At 34.0% G+C, this 21,684-nt stretch overlaps 1 protein-coding gene across 1 annotated transcript in view; it reads left to right on the top strand.

Annotated features, from left to right (window-relative positions):
* RYa (RYamide) overlaps nucleotides 1–21,684 on the top strand; it is a 67,735-nt gene that overhangs the window by 27,799 nt on the left and 18,252 nt on the right. The window contains exons 2-3 of the mRNA XM_089648031.1: nucleotides 18,024–18,187; nucleotides 19,553–19,637. Coding sequence (XP_089504157.1) covers nucleotides 18,024–18,187; nucleotides 19,553–19,637 — 249 coding nt within the window. The remainder of the gene's footprint in view (nucleotides 1–18,023; nucleotides 18,188–19,552; nucleotides 19,638–21,684) is intronic.

The following is a 21,684-nucleotide window of genomic DNA, read 5'->3' as shown; positions in this document are numbered from 1 at the left end:
TGATCAAATATATACAAATACAGAAATTATTTCTTGAACGGATAATCAAATTCTTAGGCTGGTTCAAACCTCGGGGTCGGAATACCAGTCCTTCATATCTTTTGTTATTTATTTTGGTGACAAATGGTTTCTATCAAATCTATCTAGATCTCAAGATTTTTAAGTTAATTATTATTTATAAATGACTTTATCTACAATAATATTCTGATAATCGATTTCATTAAAACCAACGAAAATTTATACCACATGTGAAGTTCGGTGAAGGCCCACCAAATACCATACGCCATAGGCTGATTGTCTGTGTTTTTATTTCATTGAAGTAATTAAAAATTTAATTGGACGAATACGATACAATATATAAGATAATTGCAAACCTAAAAAAAGATTTTAAATACGGGGAGGAAGCTAGAATTGAAAGACTTAAAAATGTGTATTTGCGTATCATTTAAGATGAGTTCCAGTCAATTTAAAAAAATCACTACATTTAAAACATTCACAAAAAGAATACTAGCTCAAATAATAAAATCACATTAGTAATAATAAATTATTGTTAAAAATAATAACAAGAAAATAAAAATGCTAGATTTATCAATACGAGTTTTTTTTAAATATTAACAAAATTGGATTCGACATAATAATACAAAATGTAGTTGTTCTGGACAATTTTTAAATTTAAGTTGAAAATCATTTAAGATTTAAAGCAAAGCCGTTAACGTAAGATGTTTCAAGACAGAAAAAAAATAATTTTGAAAAAATCTTTTAACAATATTTATTAAGTAGATACATACAATTTTTGAAGAAAGCAAAAACTTGGCGGTGAAATAAACACTTTTGATTAAGAAATACCCCTGGAAAGTTTTATACAGTTAAAATATATAAATACATGTTTACATATTTAATTAGATTATCAAAAATTGCTTTCTTCGTAAATAATTAAATACGCAACGATAATCAAAGTTTAATATGAAAATTTGAAAAATATTTATTTTCTATTTATACATAAATTAATGAGCTAGATAAAGAAACGGACGCTAAGATTTAAAAAAATGTGCAAACTGAACTTTGAAATCGTTGTATTTATTTGGACTTACTTATTTGCATTTTTTCAGTTTGTCGAAGAATGCCTGAAGAATGTTTGATTTGTCATCGTTTATTTAACGTTACATAAAATATATGGTTAATATTTAATTAGGTGTGCATTTATGTACCTACTTAAAAAACTTATAATTTTACAGGAAATTCTGGCTATTTATTAGAGAAAAAAATAATAAAAATAAATTTTCGTCTCGAGGTCTAATAATGTTCACAAAAATACTAGTTGTATAGTTATCATTAACAAGCTCCCGATGTAAGCTCAATGTATCCTTACTTCTAGGGTGTCAAACATTTCAATTTTAGAAATTTTAATTGGTATTCATTATCTTGACGAATGACTTTTATAAACTGACTGAAAAGTCAATAGACGTAACCTTTTGTATTTTACATCCTCATTTCATCCTTCTCTAATCTGTGCGTGGTAGGTACATTATTTTTATAATACTTTCAACGAAATAAAATACCCTCAAATTCCTGAAAATAAAGACAAATAATATTATACGGGAGGTACGGAATAATGGTGGCTTCTTAAAATTGTTGGTAATTTATACTCTCGTCAAAACTGAAATATTCGCATCAAAACATACACAGAAGCTAACGCGCCGGAAATGCTGCCATTTTGAAAACACGGCAGGATGCGAACTGTTAAAAAGAGTTTGTTCTTAATTTGAAAAAAAATGGAAAGCTGTATTCGCGCTCTGTTGCACTTCCAGCAAACGCCGCGCTTACAGATTGCTTGAACATATGCGGGGATTAGAGGTGCAATCTAATAAGTGATATGAAACTTTTATATATGAATACCGCACAAGAGTCCCATCTGTGGGTCTATGGCATTCCAATGTCGAGAAGTAACTGGCTGTTCAGATCTGGTCACACGCAGTTAAAGCCTTCCCTTCAAATTCGATTCTGAATGGTGGTCTTTCACCAGGGAGATACTGAGAGTATCTTTTTAGAACTGAGATAATTAATTATCATTACAATTGTGGTGATCTGGAAATAATGCTAGGTTGACGTAAGCGTAATGAACTATATTATATAGCTGAAGTTGTTGAAGAGTTTCCTACCTCCTATAACATTCGTCTCTCGACGAACTGGCTCCTCTCCTGCCTCTCCACACAGCATTCCCGAATAAAACACAGGCTCTGAGGGCAACGGTTTTTCTCAATGCCTCCTGTGTAGAGTACTTTATTAGAAAATAAAAATGGCGAATATTTTGATCGCACCGCAAAACTCTGTCTATGGCAATAGTGTAACATGTAACAACAACAATCATCACAAGTCTGACGTTTGTCATTTCGCTCCCTATTAATCTTATATTTTCTTCTAAAAACATCGACCCTTATCCTACAATTTTTATACCAGCTGATAATATTCATAGAAGTGCATTAAAATACGAAAGTGAGTGCTTGTCTGGAGTGTAAAAAGTGCTAAATCTAGAGTTTTAGTTATTCTTCAAAAATCTTCAAGCTACCCACAGTATTGTAATCTATTGCAGCCACAAGCCAAACATAAAATGGATTCAACATGCAAATATTGCGTTAAGCATCTGAAAGTGGCTGAGTGTATAAAGTGTTCAACCTGCAAATGCACCATCCATTTCGAATGCGCTGATATTCCGGCAAGTGTTTTTAAACGCATGTCGCAAGGTAAAAAGGATGCGTGGGAGTGCAATAATTGTATCCAAACCTTGGACAATTTAGATACCCAATCCTGCTCCTCAGATCAAAGCAACGTACTCCTAACTGTTGAGATTAGAAAAATGGCGCTACAAATAGAAAAAATGAGCAGTAAAATGGCGGAATTCGAAAAAGTCATCATTTATAATAATAATGTCATGGAAGATTTTTCAAGTAATATGAAATCTATAAACGAAAAATTAGCTAAAATTGATAAGCTAGAAATGGAGGTCTCAGAATTAAAACAAACAGTTTTCATGTTAGAGAGGGGAAACAATGAAAGGGACCAGGAACTTCTATCCAACAATATAGAAATACATGGAATGCCTGAGACCACCAACGAGAATCTACCTACCATGATGTCGAATATCGCAACAGTCATTGGATGCCCTCTCCATCAAAGCGACATTGAATACGTTAGCAGAATCAGTAAGCGCCATCGTACACAAGCCACGACAGATGGACGTCCGGGCAACATAATCGCCAAATTCACCTCCCGCAAGAAGAAGGACGAATTCGTCGCAGCCATCAAAAAAAGAAAAGGAATCACTACCAAGGCCATCGGGATGGTTGGAGCTGACCAGAGGATCTTCATCAACGACCATCTCACGCGGAAGAATAAATCTATATTGAGGTGCGCTAAAGCATTTAAAAACGAACACAACTATCAGTTTTTATGGATAAGAAGTGCAAAAATCTACCTACGGAAAAACGAAACATCACCACCCATACACGTCTCATGCGAATTAGAGCTAAAAAACCTTGTCTAACTACCATTGTAATGTTAAACCACCTATCCTCTGATAACTGCTATTTTTTTCGTATTTTTTTTCATATTTTTTTCAATATCACCCTTTTTACATTAACCCCACATGCTAATAATTACACTAACTGCTCACTAGTACATTCTATAATATACTCACTCACTTTAATTCATAATAATAGTATGTTGTGCTTTGCTAAGCCCAGTGGACTCATGACTAATAACATAACTCTAGAATATAATATTCTTCAAATATATTCTACAGAAACCGAACATAATAATGTAATTACCGAAAATTCGCAATGCATGATTCATTAATAATTTTTTATCAAAATTCAAGAGGTTTGCGCTCGAAAACACAGGAATTTCATCAAAATATACTGCTCAATAATTATGACATGATCTTCATTACGGAAAGTTGGTTGGTTGATAGTATCCGAGATGAGGAATTATTTGATAATCGCTATTCTGTTTACAGAAATGATAGAGATATACACCGCACTAGTAAATCAACTGGCGGAGGCGTACTCATAGGAATTAAAAAAGATTTTTTTGTTACCCCCCGCTCTTGGAAATCAGACGCTGAGGATATCTGGATAACTGTCAATACATCAAAATCGAATCGTCATTGTTATAATATTCATATGTGCTGCGTGTATTTACCTAGCGTCGGTCCAAAATTAACATCATCAGAAAGATTAGCATTATTTACTAGTCATACCAATACTATTTCTGACTTAACAATCCGTTTTCCCAATGACAAGTTTTTAATCATTGGCGACTATAACATGCCCAATATCGAATGGAATAATCAACAAATGCCAAGTAATAGAGATCAATGTGCACTCGCGTTACTTAACTGCTTATCTTTTGCAAATTTAACCCAATTTAACCATTTACCTAACAAATTCGGTCGAATTCTGGACCTCGTCTTCTGTAACACTTCAGTTAATGTGTCGCTTGCCGACCACCCATTAGTTAAAGAAGATGCTCATCATAAATCATTGATTGTAGAACTAGAATTTCCATCCACTATTGCAACCCTCTCAACTCCTCGAACAATAAAATTATTCCATAAAGCAGATTATGCAGAGATCAATGAGAGACTGAAAGAAACCGACTGGTCAACCGTTATAAATGCACCGGATGTAAATACAGCGTTAAATTCGTTTTATGTTATAATTGAACAGATTATCGAAGTGTTTATTCCTAAGAAAGTTGTAAAATCTGGAAAATACCCATTATGGTACACGGCAGCCTTAATAAAAATAACAAACGAAAAATTAAAATTCTTTAGAAAATGGAAGCGCCATCGGAACCCCCTTGATTATCTTTCATTTTCATTGCTTCGCAAAAGGCAAAAAACAGTCGCTTCAGCAGCTTACAAAACCTACATTTCTACGATAGAATCCGGTATACAGCATAATGTTAAAAAAATATGGTCCTACGTCAATTCTCAAAGAAAATCTCCTGCCATCCCTGATCATATGATTTACGGTGAAAAAACTGCTAATGACAGTAGAGGAGTAGCCAACTTATTTTCTGAGTATTTTGGATCTGTATTTTCTAATGCTCAACCTGCACATACAAGCAATGCCAGTTTTTGCTCTAATTCAAATAGCATAATCAACTCAATCGAGATCAATGAAGACATCACATTCAAATACCTTAAGTCCATTGATATCAAAAAGGGACCAGGGGATGATCAACTTCCAGGGATCTTCATAAATTATTGTAGTAAACAATTGACACCCCCCATTTTTGCTATTTTCAAACTGTCGTTAACTGAAGGAACATTTCCCGACAAGTGGAAAACAGCCTTGATTACCCCAATATATAAAAATGGCAGTAAAAATGATGTCTCGAACTATCGACCTATATCCAAATTACCAATACTAAGTAAAGTATTGGAAAAAATTGTTTACGATCAATTATATTCAACTATCTCACCCTCACTCTTAAATAATCAACACGGCTTCATCAAAAATCGCTCCACAACTTCAAATCTGGCATTTTTTACAAATTTTCTTCATGCTCAAATGGATATGCGATGCCAGGTAGATGCCATTTATACGGATTATTCTAAAGCATTTGACCGTGTTAATCATTATATTCTTTTACAAAAGTTATTAGGTCTAGGAATTCACGGTGACCTCTATAGATGGATCGCATCATACGTCAATAATCGGCACCAAATCACGGTTGTCAATGGTTTTGCATCTTGCTTAACGGAAATCGTCTCAGGTGTGCCCCAGGGGTCGCATCTTGGACCACTCTTATTTAATATTTATATAAATGACATTTACGTTTGCTTTAAAAATAGTTACTTTGTTTTATACGCGGATGACATGAAAATTTATAAAGCTATACAGTGTTTATCCGATTGTATGGAATTGCAAAGCGATCTTGATAATTTGTGCATATACTGTGAATCAAATTTATTGTCCTTAAACATATCTAAGTGTCACTCGATTACATTTACTAGAAATAAAAACAAAATCATCTATCCATACAACTTGAATAACAAACCTTTACAACCTATGTCTACGTGTAAAGATCTAGGTGTTTACTTAGATAGCAAATTAATTTTTGACAAGCACATTGAACACATTATTTCAAAATCCTACAGAATGCTAGGTTTCTTATTAAGAATATGCAAAGTTTTCAAAAGTGCTAAAACTCTGAAAATGTTGTTTTGTTCATTGGTCAGAAGTCCACTGGAGTATGCTTCCACAATATGGAATCCTCAATATAAGGTATACATAGATTTAGTAGAAAGTATACAGAATAAATTTTCGAAACATTTACTCAAGAAATACAACAATACTACAAATAATATGTTAACTTTACAAAAAAGACGCACATTGTCAGACCTGTTGTTTCTACATAATCTGCTAAATAATAAAATAGATAGTCCCGAATTGCTATCCGTAATTGGTTTAAATGTTCCAACGAGGCGTACCAGGCACACTACACTATTTCATATTGAAGCCAACAATACCAATGCAGCAAACAATTCAGTTATTACTCGCGCAATCACAACATACACCCATTACGAAAAATTACTACATTTAGACATCTTTCATGATTCCTTTCTAACATACAAAACTAACTTATTAAATTTCTTAGCATGACATATTTCAAAAATATTTTCACATCATTTTTCAAAACTCCTATTTATTAACAGTCAATTACAATTCGTGAGCTTATTATAATTCTTGTTTTCAATTCATTTATTATTTATTATTTTTATTTTTATCCACACACTTCCTTCCTTTTATAACAATCTCAGGCGAAATTACGTAATGATATTTTATGGACATACGTAATAGGTACTACAACTATGTAATAACTAAAAATATCTAATTGTATCTAATTGTACTGTGTATGTCTTAACAAATAAATAAATAAAATAAATAAATAAAATAGGAACTAAACATTAGGCTCATTGTATTTTTTGACTTTTATACAAATTCTGGAGTGATGGTTAATTTTGAAAATGAGTACCGCACAAGAGACCCAACCCCCCGGAGTGAGTTTGATTATTGCGTCCTGTACAGGTGCATGCTGTGATGCTGAAGGGAGGGGGTAGGGGAAAGAGATAGTGAAGAGGGAGATCAGTAAGTACTTAGTGACTTTTCAGATCTGGCCACCAAACAGTTCCAAAGCCTTTTCAAGCAAAGTTTTGATTTTGAATGGTGGTTTTCACTAGGGTGTTACATTTTTACAATCTGGAACGAGTCTCAAATAAACAAAACCATTTTTTTTTTCAAAACAATTTATTTTTCAATTTTTATAACTTTATACTATCCCCATAAAGAACCACGAATATTGATGTCGAAAATAATAAACCTTTTTTGTTTATTGATATTTCATCTGACTGTAAATTTGTTTGTATGTTCCCTTTCCAGTTTTGAAAATCTGCTGGATTCACTATAATATTAAAGCAAACCTTACTCGCTAATCAACTTTAACTGAGCTATTGTGGTACCTACTTGACTGAGGTATTGTGGTAATCAACTTTAACTGAGCTATTGTGGTACCCACTTGACAGAGGTATTGTGGTAATCAACTTTAACTGAGCTATTGTGGTACCTACTTGACTGAGGTATTGTGGTAATCAACTTTAACTGAGCTATTGTGGTACCTACTTGACTGAGGTATTGTGTTAATCAACTTTAACTGAGCTATTGTGGTACCTACTTGACTGAGGAATGTTTGAAATACCAATTTTCATTGACATAGTGACATTTTTTGGCGATAATTCGTATAATTTGATTTTTTTTTAAATGTCACATAAGATATGACCTGTTTCTAATTCAGTAGGTGGGTCACGACATTAATTGAATTTAAAAATGAACATTATTTCTCCCCCCGAGACTAATCCCCGGTGCGCCCAAAGTTTAATAATTATCACTAAAATCTCAAATCACATCCACGCTAAAAGTCGTTAAAAATAGAGCTTCTAGATGCATTCTACGGTCAGTAAAATACACAAAAATTAATCAGAGAAGAGCTTAATTGGATCCCAAAAAAAGAGACCATGTACCTACCCACGATGTGCTCTATTCATGTAGTGAGAAGTCAGTCACCCCTCACCTCCATCCCTTGACTGAGGTATTGTGGTAATCAACTTTAACTGAGCTATTGTGGTACCTACTTGACTGAGGTATTGTGGTAATCAACTTTAACTGAGCTATTGTGGTACCCACTTGACAGAGGTATTGTGGTACCCACTTGACAGAGGTATTGTGGTAATCAACTTTAACTGAGCTATTGTGGTACCTACTTGACTGAGGTATTGTGGTAATCAACTTTAACTGAGCTATTGTGGTACCTACTTGACTGAGGTATTGTGTTAATCAACTTTAACTGAGCTATTGTGGTACCTACTTGACTGAGGAATGTTTGAAATACCAATTTTCATTGACATAGTGACATTTTTTGGCGATAATTCGTATAATTTGATTTTTTTTTAAATGTCACATAAGATATGACCTGTTTCTAATTCAGTAGGTGGGTATTTTAGTACCTAATTACAAATATTATGATTTCAGAAGAGATTTTGTTAAGATTTATTAAATTAAATTATTATAATCAATAATTATTAGTTTGAAACACCCATACAATCTTACAAGAAAAAATAAATGCCGCCGACGGCAATTGAACCCGCAGCCTTCTGACTGCCGGTCAGTTGCGCTTATCATTGCGCTACGTCGGCTTATTTTAAACCCGCCAAATAATTCAACATTAGTATTTTTATTCAACAATTATTTAACAACCAATTGAAATAACCAATTTTATTTTTGTAGAAAATGCGTTGTTAAACACTAAATCTCCTTCTAGGTGGCGTTGAAATATTATTATTATTGATTATAATAATGTGGTATTGTTTGTGCTATGCATAAAAACCTTGTCTTGTAAACATTAGTTTACCACTAAAATAATTTATTAAATTAATAAGATAAAAATACAAATATATTTATTTGGATGCAAGGTCTACTGTGGACAGAATTAATATTAAATAATGTAAAAAATGAAATTTAAATGGCGGTTTGTTTATAATTGTTAGTTCATACCATGTTCCCTCTTGTTAAATGCAGGAAACATTATTAGCCTAAATATGCTTCAATAAAAAAGTTCTAAGATCGGATAATACAAACCGCTCATTGATACAAACCATTTATTACAATCCAATACATGATTGGCCTATTGGAAAACGAGTTTAAAAGGTTTATACATGTGAAGTAAATAGCTTCAGACCTGTCATGCAGAGCGGCTTGTTGAAGAATAGACTTAACGACAAAATTACGACCGTCATTTGGTGCAAATTTACCGCTTCACATAAAATCGGTTTTTACGAGTGATTTATTTTTGGGATATTATGCCGTATTGCGCTACCTCGTTATTTAACCAACGTCTCGGACAGCATTACACTGTCCATCATCAGGGCAGATGTGTGATTATGGAAACGTTAGCTAAAGAAGGAAACGTAAAACGGCATAATACCACAAAAATAAATCACTATAATACTTTTTGAATAGAAAATCTCAAATCACACCAGTTTTTCCGAGTTAAAAATATCCAAACATTGGAAAATATTTTACGATGAAAACATGGTAACAAAAATGACGATTGAGTTAGAGGGTGTATTAAAAATTTAGCATTATCTCTATGGAAATCTATTCAGTGCAAAGCGATTTTTAATTTAACTGCTGTTAATATTCGTTGCGAAACTTTAATCTGTTGCTTTCCCAAATAAACTTTTCGACATTTGAATATTTTAGCAATTTAGATTTCAGAAGTTGTAGGTTTAAGTTCCAGGGTAAAAAATCTGGAAGATACGCTATTATAAAAAGAAATTAAATAATTCAATAAAAACTCTTATTTTAATTTCATCTTCAATAATACTGATATCCATAGACATATGAATATTAGTAGACCTGCCCGCCATGCCGTTAGTGTACCTGAAGTGATTAAAAGCGTATTATCCCCACTCCCCATACCGGTTCCATTGGAGCCGGCTGTGCTCGCGTATGGCCTCAAGTGAAATTTGAAAACGTGACGTCATCATTCTTGTGCGAACTATGGTCGAGGCATCATCAGTTCATTTTACGAAATAACACGGCAAAATGTTGACTTGTACTATGAAAACTTTTAAAAATAGATGTGAAAAAGAGAATAAACCCAATTGTCGTATTACATTCCATATATAAGCATTATTTTACTTTATTTTAAGCATATTCACATCGTATAATATGAATCAGTTGTTACTATCACATCGAGAAACGTCTGGACGCGAAACACAAAGCTGGTTGGTTGCTGGGAAGTAAATTATGAACATTTATAAAAGTGTCTTAACTAAATACTTAAACGAAATATTCGACTCTGAAAAGAGAACCGAATTTTTTTGCCGAATTTGGACTTCGCAAATTTGTTCATAACGTGGCGAGTAATTTGCGTTCCCATGTAAAAATGTCTATTCATTCAAAAGCAGATTTTACTTTTAAGAAGTAAATGGTGATATTATAATGCGAGATGCCTATTTACTGTCAGATTGATTTATTGACGAATCACAGTCAGCTTCACTCCCTTCGTTCTTCAACAGTTGATTTTACCCCTCGCCATTATCTTCTCGTCTATTAATTCCTATGTCTGTGCTGATATCTATTTATTGTTTTGGTGTTTAATTCGTAGAACTCCATTTAATTTTTTTTAAATAAATTTAAAATAAATCAAATTTAATAATGTTATAATAATTATTAAATTTGATTTATTTTAAATTTATTTAAAAAAATAAAAAATACTGATATCAGTGATCGGTGATTACCCTTAGACGTCCAGATAAGTTTGGTCAAATCGCAGACTTTTGCATAAAAGCTCTATCAAAACATATTTTTTTAGAGGGGTTCCTAGTTACATTAAATTTGTCATAGTACAGTTCTACTAAGATAAATTTCAACATATTATTTTTATGAAGGTTGCTCGTCAAAGCTCTCGTAACTTTTCGCTATATTTTTAATATAGATTTCTTCGAGTAACTTCCTATTTTCTAATGAAATAAACGATCGAACGATTTCGTTTTTAACTGTTGCATACGTGTTCGGCATCCATTTCAGTTCTATAATCTAAAGAAATAAAGTTTTTTGTTTGTTTTTAGAATAATGGAACAACCATATTCTAGAATTTTTAATCCCATGTAAATACTTGTGCTTAAAACAATACAAGAGATTATTCTTGTGGTTTGGTCTACTTGAAACAAGGTAAAATTTAACTTTGGTCGTAGGTCTCGGAATGAGTATGCGGAGAAATATAATCTAACTAAGCATCACAGGTAGGTACTGTAGGTAGAGATAATGAACTGTCGCACTTTTGGATTTATTTATATTCCAAGTTATTTTGCTGAAAATAATATTGTACAATGCTACTGACTCACAGCATTATAAGCTTCGTTAACCCTGTACTACAAACCTAACTTCAAATTCGCTTATCACAAATCTTCATTGGTTATTAGTGATACTTGAACATTTGCTAGGTTGGAGCGGCTCAGCGCGTTGTGCGGGCACATTGATTCGGCTAAGCGTTCAAAACATGTTGATAAATACATACAACGGATTAGTTGATTCCAAAAATTGTGTGCGTGTTTTAAAAAAAAATAACATATCCAACCTGAAAATATTTGAAAAACTCCTACTACCATCATCATTATGGAAAAATGTTGTTTGTGCAGTGATGGAGGACTTAGCTAGCAGAGGACTAAAACCGCAACGCCGCAGTGGGAACTCGATGCTTCTGACCACTTTTATCGGATAACCTCCTCGGTACTCCAGAAAGACCACCATTCAGAATTGAAATGTTGCTTGAAATGGCTTTGGCCGTGTTTGATGATAGGAAATTTCCCACCCTCCTCTTCCCCTCACCACTAACTTCAGCCTCACAATATACCCCAATTAGGGATCCTGTAGTCTCACTGGTTCTAGACGGTTCGGATTCTCGTGAGGAATTTTATACCAGAAATAAGAAACGTTTCGTTCATCTCTTTTAACCCTAGTGTATATCCATAGTCCCCTAACAAAGAGGCCTCCGAAATAATTAACATTGGTGATACAAAGGCTTCGTCCCTCAAAGGAAAGCGGTCACAAAGAAATCGAACCTTGCCTAATGTATGCAATTGAAAGATGCATTGTTTTACAAATTATGCGACTCAAATAGCTTCTTGAAGAATAGAGTATTAAAGGTGAATGGGTGTTTTTGGTTTGCCTTTTTTGGTTATTTTTTGTGAAATTTAATTAATTAGATTGCAGCTTGTTGGAGATATTTTTTATTTTTATTTGGTACAATATATTTTACATTTCAAAGTTTTCCAGTAATGTTGGCCTCACTGGGTGGCTTGCCCGTGCTGAGATATTAAAATATTATCAGGCTATTGTTACCGTCGCGGGTTCGTTCGTTTGCTAACTTATTCATAATTAGGCATTAAAAATATAGTAATCTTGATACATACTACCTACACAAAGTACATTCATACAAGGAAAAATGAGTATTGATGATTTATTCATGTTAAAAACTGGATTGCAGGATGTTTCCTATTAAAATTTCCTAATATATCGGAACTCTTGTATCTGCATTTGCCCTAGTCATATATTATACCTAAATACGAAAACATAATGATTTGTTTTGATAAGATTTAAGACATCGCGATAATACATTCCTTTTCTACTAAAAGATAAGTAGGAAACCTATCAATTCATTCGTAAAGGAGCCTTCAGTCCCGTTTGAGTCCAGTTCCCGTTTTTTAACTGGAGTACAAATAATTTGAAGTGATTTTTAAAGTTTTCTCTGTGTATCTATACTGTGAAACACGGCTAGAGCTATTTTGATACTGATAAGTACATCTATATACCACACTGGAATTGATTCACTATTAGAAAATACCGTATGGAGGGCATTTTAAAGGATAAGAAGGAATGAACCCGTATTTAATGTTGTAACACTAGCCGGGAAAATAATAATTTGGATTCAAGATATGAGTCTCATATTATGGTGGTCGAGAGAACTCCATAATGTATTATGTGAAAAATAACAATAAAAATAATACAAAAATGTACAACCGATATGTTGAGCTCAAGGACGAGTGTGCAAATGTCAACCGTATAAAGATGTTGGGCAAGCGTTTGGATGTAAAAAAGTGTTGAATGGAACAACCTTAAATTATATAATGGAATAAATGAAGTATGGTGAGTAAACAGTAAAACCTCAAATCGTAATATTTTATCAACGAATACAGTGGTCGAAATAGCTCAGTGGTCAGAGTAATACCCCGGCAAGGCAGAGGTCCTGGGGTCAAAAATTGAGTTTATGGAAGGATCCTTGTTGCATATATGTCATCACCTGTTGTTTTCATCCAATTCTTCTTGTTTCAATGCGGTGATCGCTTCCACACCATCCAACGGCCGGCATAGTCCAGTGGTAACGCATTGGACTGCCATTCCGAAGGTCGCGGGTTCGAACCCGGCGTGCGCAAATAAATTTTATTTGATTAATTTGTGTTATTTCACAATTAATTAATTAAAAATAATATATAGTATATTTGCGGCACGTTCCAGAGTGGAAGATACTACCAGTATCGCCCTGGTGTAAGACCACCATTCAGAATTGAAACGTTGCTCCAAATGGCTTTAGCCGTGTTTAGTGACTAGATCTGAATAGCCAGGTACTTCCCCACCTTCCTCTTTCCCTTCCCCACTTACCTTCAGCCTCACAACATCCCCCAATTTGGGATGCCATAGTCTCACTGGCTCCAGACGGGAGCAGTTGGGACTCTTGTGAGGTATTCACTATAAAAAAATAAAAAAAAACTACCCTTCTTCAGATTTCCCAATACTCATCTGCAGGATGCATCCTGCTAGCTTATTATGTGTAGAAGCCTCTGTGGTTATCAGCTATCTTTAATCCTTGCTACTTGCTACACGTTCTGTCCAGCGGAACCATTCCAGGTTAATAAATCAGCCCGTTTAATCCTGTAAATAAAAATATTTGATTATTTCTGCTGTGTACAAATGATAATTAAAAAACGTTTTTAACGAGCCGTAGATAATTGAAAATCTCGTTATTTAATATCACAGTGAACCCCTGGTAAACGAGTTATAAAGAAAATGTTTCATATTATTTCGATTGGATCTATACCATGGTATCTTCAATTTGGGATATATATTTCGTTATAACCTATTCAGTGCTAGTTACCAAACACAACTAAAGTAATGTCAAGCAGCGCGCATTTAGATTATGAATGTTTCTCGTTCACCAGGGCGTTACTGAGAATATATTTTAGTAACTAAAAATACCATAGGCATAATTACGTACATAATTGTTACTTTCAACCTAGTTTTTGTTTCATCACTCTTCATAACTTTATAGCACTTTTATAGGTGTGTTGAATTGTCATTTTGATTAGTTATCTAGGTATCAATGTGTTCTGGAAGGACGGAAGGATGAATCTATCCTTCCAAGGCGAGAGGTCTAAGGGTCTCCCCAAACCAGGACAGGGGTATCCTGAAAACACCTCACCCGATGAACCCGGGCACCCCTACTAAATCACCAAACGCAGCGAACCTCTCGGGGTGACCTGTATAACAGGTGTTGGTTATCCAATAAATAGTTCTCGGAGCGGCGGTACACAAACCCGCCTCAAAAATTGTAAAAGCAGAGGGAAATGAAAAGGTGGAATATAAAAACAAAATAAAAATTGCAATAGTCAACCCAGCAAAGTTTTACTTCAACAGGGCAATACTGAATGTTTATTTTGAAGGGAAAAGAAATCTCATAATTTAAAAATATGCACTTGTTAATTACCCAATCTTATTGAATTCTCATTGGTCTGTGCCGAGTTTCCAACTCCCGACCGGAGTTAAGGATCTTACCGCTCCGTCGTACTGAAGAATGTCGATTTTATCCGAAACTAGTTAATTAAAACAACTTTTTTTTCAACATTCTTCGCGGAAATTGATTAATTATTTTCAATTATTCGGTACAATAAATGTATACATTTTTTAAATAAAATATTTTATTAACAAACTAATTTCGTTTGTCGGTGCATGGGTGTGTGCGTGAATGAATTGCGTGTTCCTGCGTAATCCGTAAAATTCTTCAACTTCAACTTATTCAAAATAGGAATTGATGAGTATAATTCACATCAGACGAGTGATAAAGTAGGTACTTACCAAATTTTGTATTAATTAAAAAATCATTTCATTTGAAATTTGTATTTTATTTGTTATTACTAAAACTCCAAAGATATATTTATTTTTTGAAAGGCAATGATCTTGAGGCAAATATATATTTATATAAACGCTCACAACTTCACAAATTCTACAATAAATTATAAAAGCGCTTATGTCTCCTAATATATTAGTATATTTAGTATTTTACAAAAACTTTTTCTTTTAAGTTTTTTTGGGATATAACATTTTTTTATGATTTATAAATTGATTAAAACAGTTTAATAAATTATTTCATGGTATTAGGGCCAGTTGTTTCACAGAATTTGAACAATTCGTGTGTTTCAGTTCTGTGGCCACAATTATATAATAACAAAATGTCAATAGAACTTTCACAGAACTTGAAAATTATCTTAGATTTTTTATGAATTGTTCAAATTCTGAGAACCAACCCGCCCTTTTTGTATCTGTTTTAAATCTCAAAATTTGGCCATTTACCGTTTTACAGCGAGCCGAGTTTACGAAGCAAGCATTAAATAACCTTTCAAATAGACTTATTTTTATAGACTATTCCCAAATGGCGTATTCAATTTTGTTATAATTATTGGTCTCCATGGAGAATGACTTTTCATTAATTTCCCGGCAGATAACTTAAGGGTGACAGGGTGAGTGGGTGGGAATTCGGTCCTAATGTAAAATGGCTTAATTAAAACTTTAAATAAGAAGAATGGACACTCAGGGGTAATGGATAATCAACAACAAAAAACTTTTGTCCAGAAAAATGAACACAAATTAAAGTATTCCTTCAAATTTGGCGCGTTACAATAGCTTCGTCCAGACTATACAGAGAAAATATCTTAAATCTCGTATATTATAATATATAATGTAAACAAGTACCAAGTAATAATTGAACATTACTGGAAATGTCCTGGTAGGTGTATATATTATACATAGTCACCAAAAAAACCGTTTTGACAAAATGATTATTTATTCTCTAGTAAAATTGACAATGGCCTATGAGCGTTGGATTTTTGTAATAGTCATGAAGTCAATGCGAACTTCATTGACAAGTATTATAACTTCCTACAGCCTAATATGTTCGCTTTTGGAAATAATTCGTTTGGTCTCATGAACATCTTATTGTCTCCCTTACTGCCATGGTGGAAGAATGATCTAAACGGTGTTAGAAAGATAAAAATACCATGCTTTTTATTCATACCTAGAAGTTAACCACAGAATAATTAAAATTTGCACCTTTGTGAAATCTGGCTACTTGATATTTTCGCACCTTCTCCCGCATTTTCAATTCACCACATTCAGCTCACAGTACCATAAATAATATTTAATAGATACATCATCTCATCTCGTCGAAGTTAACTTTGTCGCTTGAAAAATAATTATCTACCATTAAAGCGACATCAGTACTATTTGTCCACAAACAGTGCAATGTTTAAATGCATTAAAACAACGCCACCTGTTTCAGCATTGCATTGTATGACTGACTGTATGTATATGTTTTGTATCACTTTGACGATAAATTGTTTATCATTTTGTACCCTGGGAATAAAAGCTTATGCCCTTGCGGCAAAGTTGGAACTTAAGTCATTCAATTTAAAGAGAACTAAACTAAACGGAATAATTTACTTACGAAGAATCGTACACAGGGAAACCAATATTAGAATGTCATGGGCGTGTCAGTGTAATCTCAATTCCTTTACTTTTTACGATATTGACCATAAATCATGTATTATACGAGTATGATAATGTTTTTCTCGACTGAGTATTTCTCTTACTTCTGATAAAAAAATTTAAATATCGAAATTCGTTCTCATTTTATTTTATTAATGTACAAAACACACAGGGGTTAACATAAAATATATAAAGAAATAACAAAAAAATAAATACAACAGAAACATGTAAAATAACAAAACAAGAGACAATAATGTTTAGGTCAAGTTATAATAAGAGATACAAGAAAGTTCTTGTCCGGGGGCTAATACTCGTATGTCCGGTATATAATCTTATCAGGAAAGTGAATATTATTATTATAGTCGAGATGGTAAAGTTGGTCTTTGAAAAGGAATATAGAAAGTTTCGTGTGTCGATTTTGATTGTGACCAAGAAGGAACAGATAATCAATTTCATTGGCTTGTATAGTGACATCAGTTTTCGCTCAATTCGGTAAAGATAACATTTGTATTTTAAGTAGTACGGTGTGATTTATTTTTTTGGATGTTTGTTATTTCAGAATATAACTGTTTTTTCGGAATACCCGATAGGATGACCTTTCCCCACTAAAGGGATGCTAAGATAAACGCCAAGTGTATTCCTAAGACGAAATTTGATTAAAGCCTTGGCTGCGTCCCGAGGACGCCCATTGGATTATAAGTCAATGCGCGATGAACATTGCCGATGTTTCGTATTTTCTGAGTCGTTGCACCGGTCATTTAAACTATCATTACCTTTTAGAGATAGCCAGAAGTTCTTCCGACAATACTTTCTCCCGCCGCCACGGGAACCAACACCTCTGCCATAGGTCACCTCAAGTAGTTTGGTGACTTAACTGGGGTGCTCGGTCCAGGTCTTGGTGGCGGATGCGTCTGCCCACCAGCTGCGTGGCAGGCCGGATCGGAAGACGCCGGTTGAGAGAGACCCTTTGACCTCTTAGAGGAGAACTGCCAATCCTGAGATGATTAGATGAACATCGTGATTACGAAATTGGAGACGAATAAAATACTTGAAATTAAAATGTTTTTTTAATGTTTGTTTCAGGAAAATGAAGATGTCTCCCTCCAAAGTAGAGTCCAAGCCGCGACCGGTTTCGCCCTCCAGTTGCCAGACTATCTTCAGATTTCTGATAGTCTACTTGGCCGTCTCGTCTTTCTTCGTGGCAGTGGCATCCGCGCAGACATTCTACGAGGATAAGAAAAATGATCGTAAGTTAGAAAATTAAATTTAAAAAATGTATGTTGGAAAAAATGCACGTTGCTCTTTCACAAATAATTATGACTTGAACCCTCACCTTGCCGCTACTCTACCAACTACGCTAATGGGACCCTAAAAAATCTTCAATATTTTCATATTAATTTTTTTCGGTTAAGTTATTCCAAAAAATAAATAATTGTTTTGTAAATGGTAACTTACATTGATTCTCGAATTTTAAAATATATACGATCTAATAGCTTAAAAAATTATAATTTTGTCAGGGGTAGATGGCAATGTTCCTCTTATTTTGAACGCCAAGTGTGAAATTCTGCTTTAAGGGGTGGCGGTGGCTTTTGTTTTAAAGGTCAAGTGTGTAAAATTTCATCAACCTCGTGATTAAACTGTAGATCTTAAATAAAAAAAAATAGTCGCCCACCCGCTTTCCTCTTCACCGGCCACAGATGCTCTTCTTTATGTAAATAATACAGGATTTACAAACTTCAGGAGGTGATTACATGAAATTACTTTGCATTACATGATAATATGTACAAGTATTTTCCTTCCCAAAACTTTCTCTCCTTCCTTTCCCTAAAAAGACCCTCCACACACCATCCTCAAAGATAACATAGGCCCTGAGGGAAATTATTTACCTCGGGGCCTCGTGTGTGGGATTAAAGTAAAAAAATATTTTAAAAGAAAAATATCTTTTTCTACGTTTTAAGATAATGTGTATTTATTGGTACGTCTATCCAGAGTGAAATATACTCTCAGTATCGCTCTGGTGTGAGGCTACCATTCAAAATTCAAACGTTGCTTGAAATGGCTTTGGCCGTGTTTGGTGACAGGTACTTTCACCTTCCTCTTCGCCTCTCCACTACCCTCAGCCTCACAATATACCGCAATCGGGGATGCCTTAGTTTCATTGGCCTCAGACGGATGGGAGCACTTGGGACTTTTTGGCGGTTTCTTATTGACTTACCAAACAATTTAAACTAAAAGCGCCCTTGAGGTGATTTTGCACAAAAACGGCGCTATATAAGTCATCCAATTATTATTATTATTATTAAAAACAATTTTTCCCCAAATCGACTAGGTTTTGCAATGAATAGCACTCAACGGTGATATAAATTTAATAAATACTTTTAAGAATTCTATCATTTATCGCAATATGTCACAGCTCACAGCCATTGTAGAGATACATCGAAAACAAGTGTGCTTGGGTACCCGAAGTAGGCTCAATTTGACCTTACTTTAAAGATATAAAAAATCTTCAAATACCGATATTCCTCCCGGAATACATGTTTAATTTAACTAGCCTGTCTGAGGCCTAGGAGTCGACAGTTAAATTAATAAAATTAATATTTCTATGTCCACAGCAAACAGTCGTCCGTTCTACATGGGTTCCAGGTATGGCAGGTCAGGACAACAAACCAAGGTGATGGTCGCCCCCAGAACTGACAGGTATAGCACCTTATCTTCTTCTAACGTCGGTCCCTCATTGTTGAGAATTGTGATCACCATTCTAGATTAAATAATGATCAAAGGACCACTTTTCTGAAATGTTTTGATATTTTTTATTTGATTTTGTTAGGGAGAAATTAAAAAGAAATTATAAAAACCTGCATTACAATATTCATTTGCAAGCTATTGAAAGAATATAAAATAAATTCTTAAGTTATCTGAGTAAACTAAAAAACTCTTTTAAAAAATGCAGCAATTTCCATCAATGTTGTTGAACTGGAACACTCTTTAAATGATGTAATTCAAACGATGATTGCTTAAATTGTCGGACAGAAGGGCTTTCATTGACTTGATTTCTATAAAAAATTATATTTATGATAGATTTGATATTCGGGATTTATTTCAGCTCATTCTATAAAAAATTCTATTATGATAGATTTGATATTCGGGATTTATTTCAGCTCATTAATATTCTGGGGCTAACTACCATATGTATTCATCATTATCGAGAAAATTAATCGAGAGAAATAATTATACCGACCCAGTGGATATTTTAAAGTTATCACTTAACAAATACAAAAAATTGTTACTGCGGTAGTTTATTTATATATAGTGAATCCTGTATAATTTTAACTATTGATATGTAAAATCCCCTTAAAAGGAGTTAGTAAATAAATAATTAATTTCTGATTGATATAAATTTGTAAAGTAACGTATAATATGAGATATAAACGAATATTGGTGCACGCGCCGTGGTGAAGTGAGGTTCTGTACCGAACATAAGAAACGAGTTACCTGTATGATAAAACTTTCGATTTAGGCGAGGTACCCCAACAGCTTAAAAAGACCCTTGTCTCACCAATTTTAAAGAGAATTATGAGGATTTAAATAATTATCGTAAAGATATTTCACATTGTAAAAAGTTCATTACTAATAAAAATTCAAATAACTCTTTTTAAAACTTTTCTAATTTTATATTATCCAATTACTATTACTCGTATTACTAAACTTGTTGTCTCTTTCTCGACACAAACGATAAACACGTGTAAACAAGAAGAAATGATGTTTCTCAGAGACGTTTCGAAAGGACATTACTGTTGGAAGTGAATAAGTATGCACATATAAACATAATCCCAAGTTTGTACTGTCAGTGTTAAATCTAATAATTGCATGAGCCATGAAGTGCAAGGCGTATCACATCTACTGGAGCATTCTGCTATATAATCAATTTCAGCCTTGAGCGCTGGGATATTTTAAACTGTTTGGTTTGGAAATTTCCCGCCCTCTTTCAATTATAATTGAAGTGTTTTCAAATGTTTCTCAAGAGATCAGTATTAAAAAACATAAATCAGGATGATATTGGATATGTTTTTTGGGCTATAATGAAACCACTTTGGGTCGCAGAAGTGTTTTTTTTACCGACTTCTACGATTTTTTTTTACCGACACATTCCTTCTACTTCCAACAATGAGCGTAAAATGTTAAAGTTCTCAGAGGATCAACCCTCGACACCAGAGTGGGAAACCCGACCCATTTTTTCGACGCATATTTCCATCAATATATGAACGGAAAATATTGCTTTTGCAATGACCATAACATTAATAATGCTGATGGACTTAGTGGATCGACCTCCGACACCAGGGTAGGAAACCCGACCCATCTTTTCGACGCATATTTCCATCAATATATGAACGGAAAATGTTGCTTTTGCAATGACCATAACATTAATAATGCTGATGGACTCAGTGGATCGACCTCCGACACCAGGGTAGGAAACCCGACCCATCTTTTCGACGCATATTTCCATCAATATATGAACGGAAAATGTTGCTTTTGCAATGACCATAACATTAATAATGCTGATGGACTCAGTGGATCGACCTCCGACACCAGGGTAGGAAACCCGACCCATCTTTTCGACGCATATTTCCATCAATATATGAACGGAAAATGTTGCTTTTGCAATGACCATAACATTAATAATGCTGATGGACTCAGTGGATCGACCTCCGACACCAGGGTAGGAAACCCGACCCATCTTTTCGAC

The sequence above is a fragment of the Hesperophylax consimilis genome, chromosome 27 (assembly GCF_061612785.1).
Source record: "Hesperophylax consimilis isolate HC1 chromosome 27, BYU_Hcon_1.0, whole genome shotgun sequence".
Lineage (NCBI taxonomy): Eukaryota > Metazoa > Arthropoda > Insecta > Trichoptera > Limnephilidae > Hesperophylax > Hesperophylax consimilis.
Note: the sequence above shows the minus strand (reverse complement) of the source record. Positions and strands in the feature narration are given on the sequence as shown.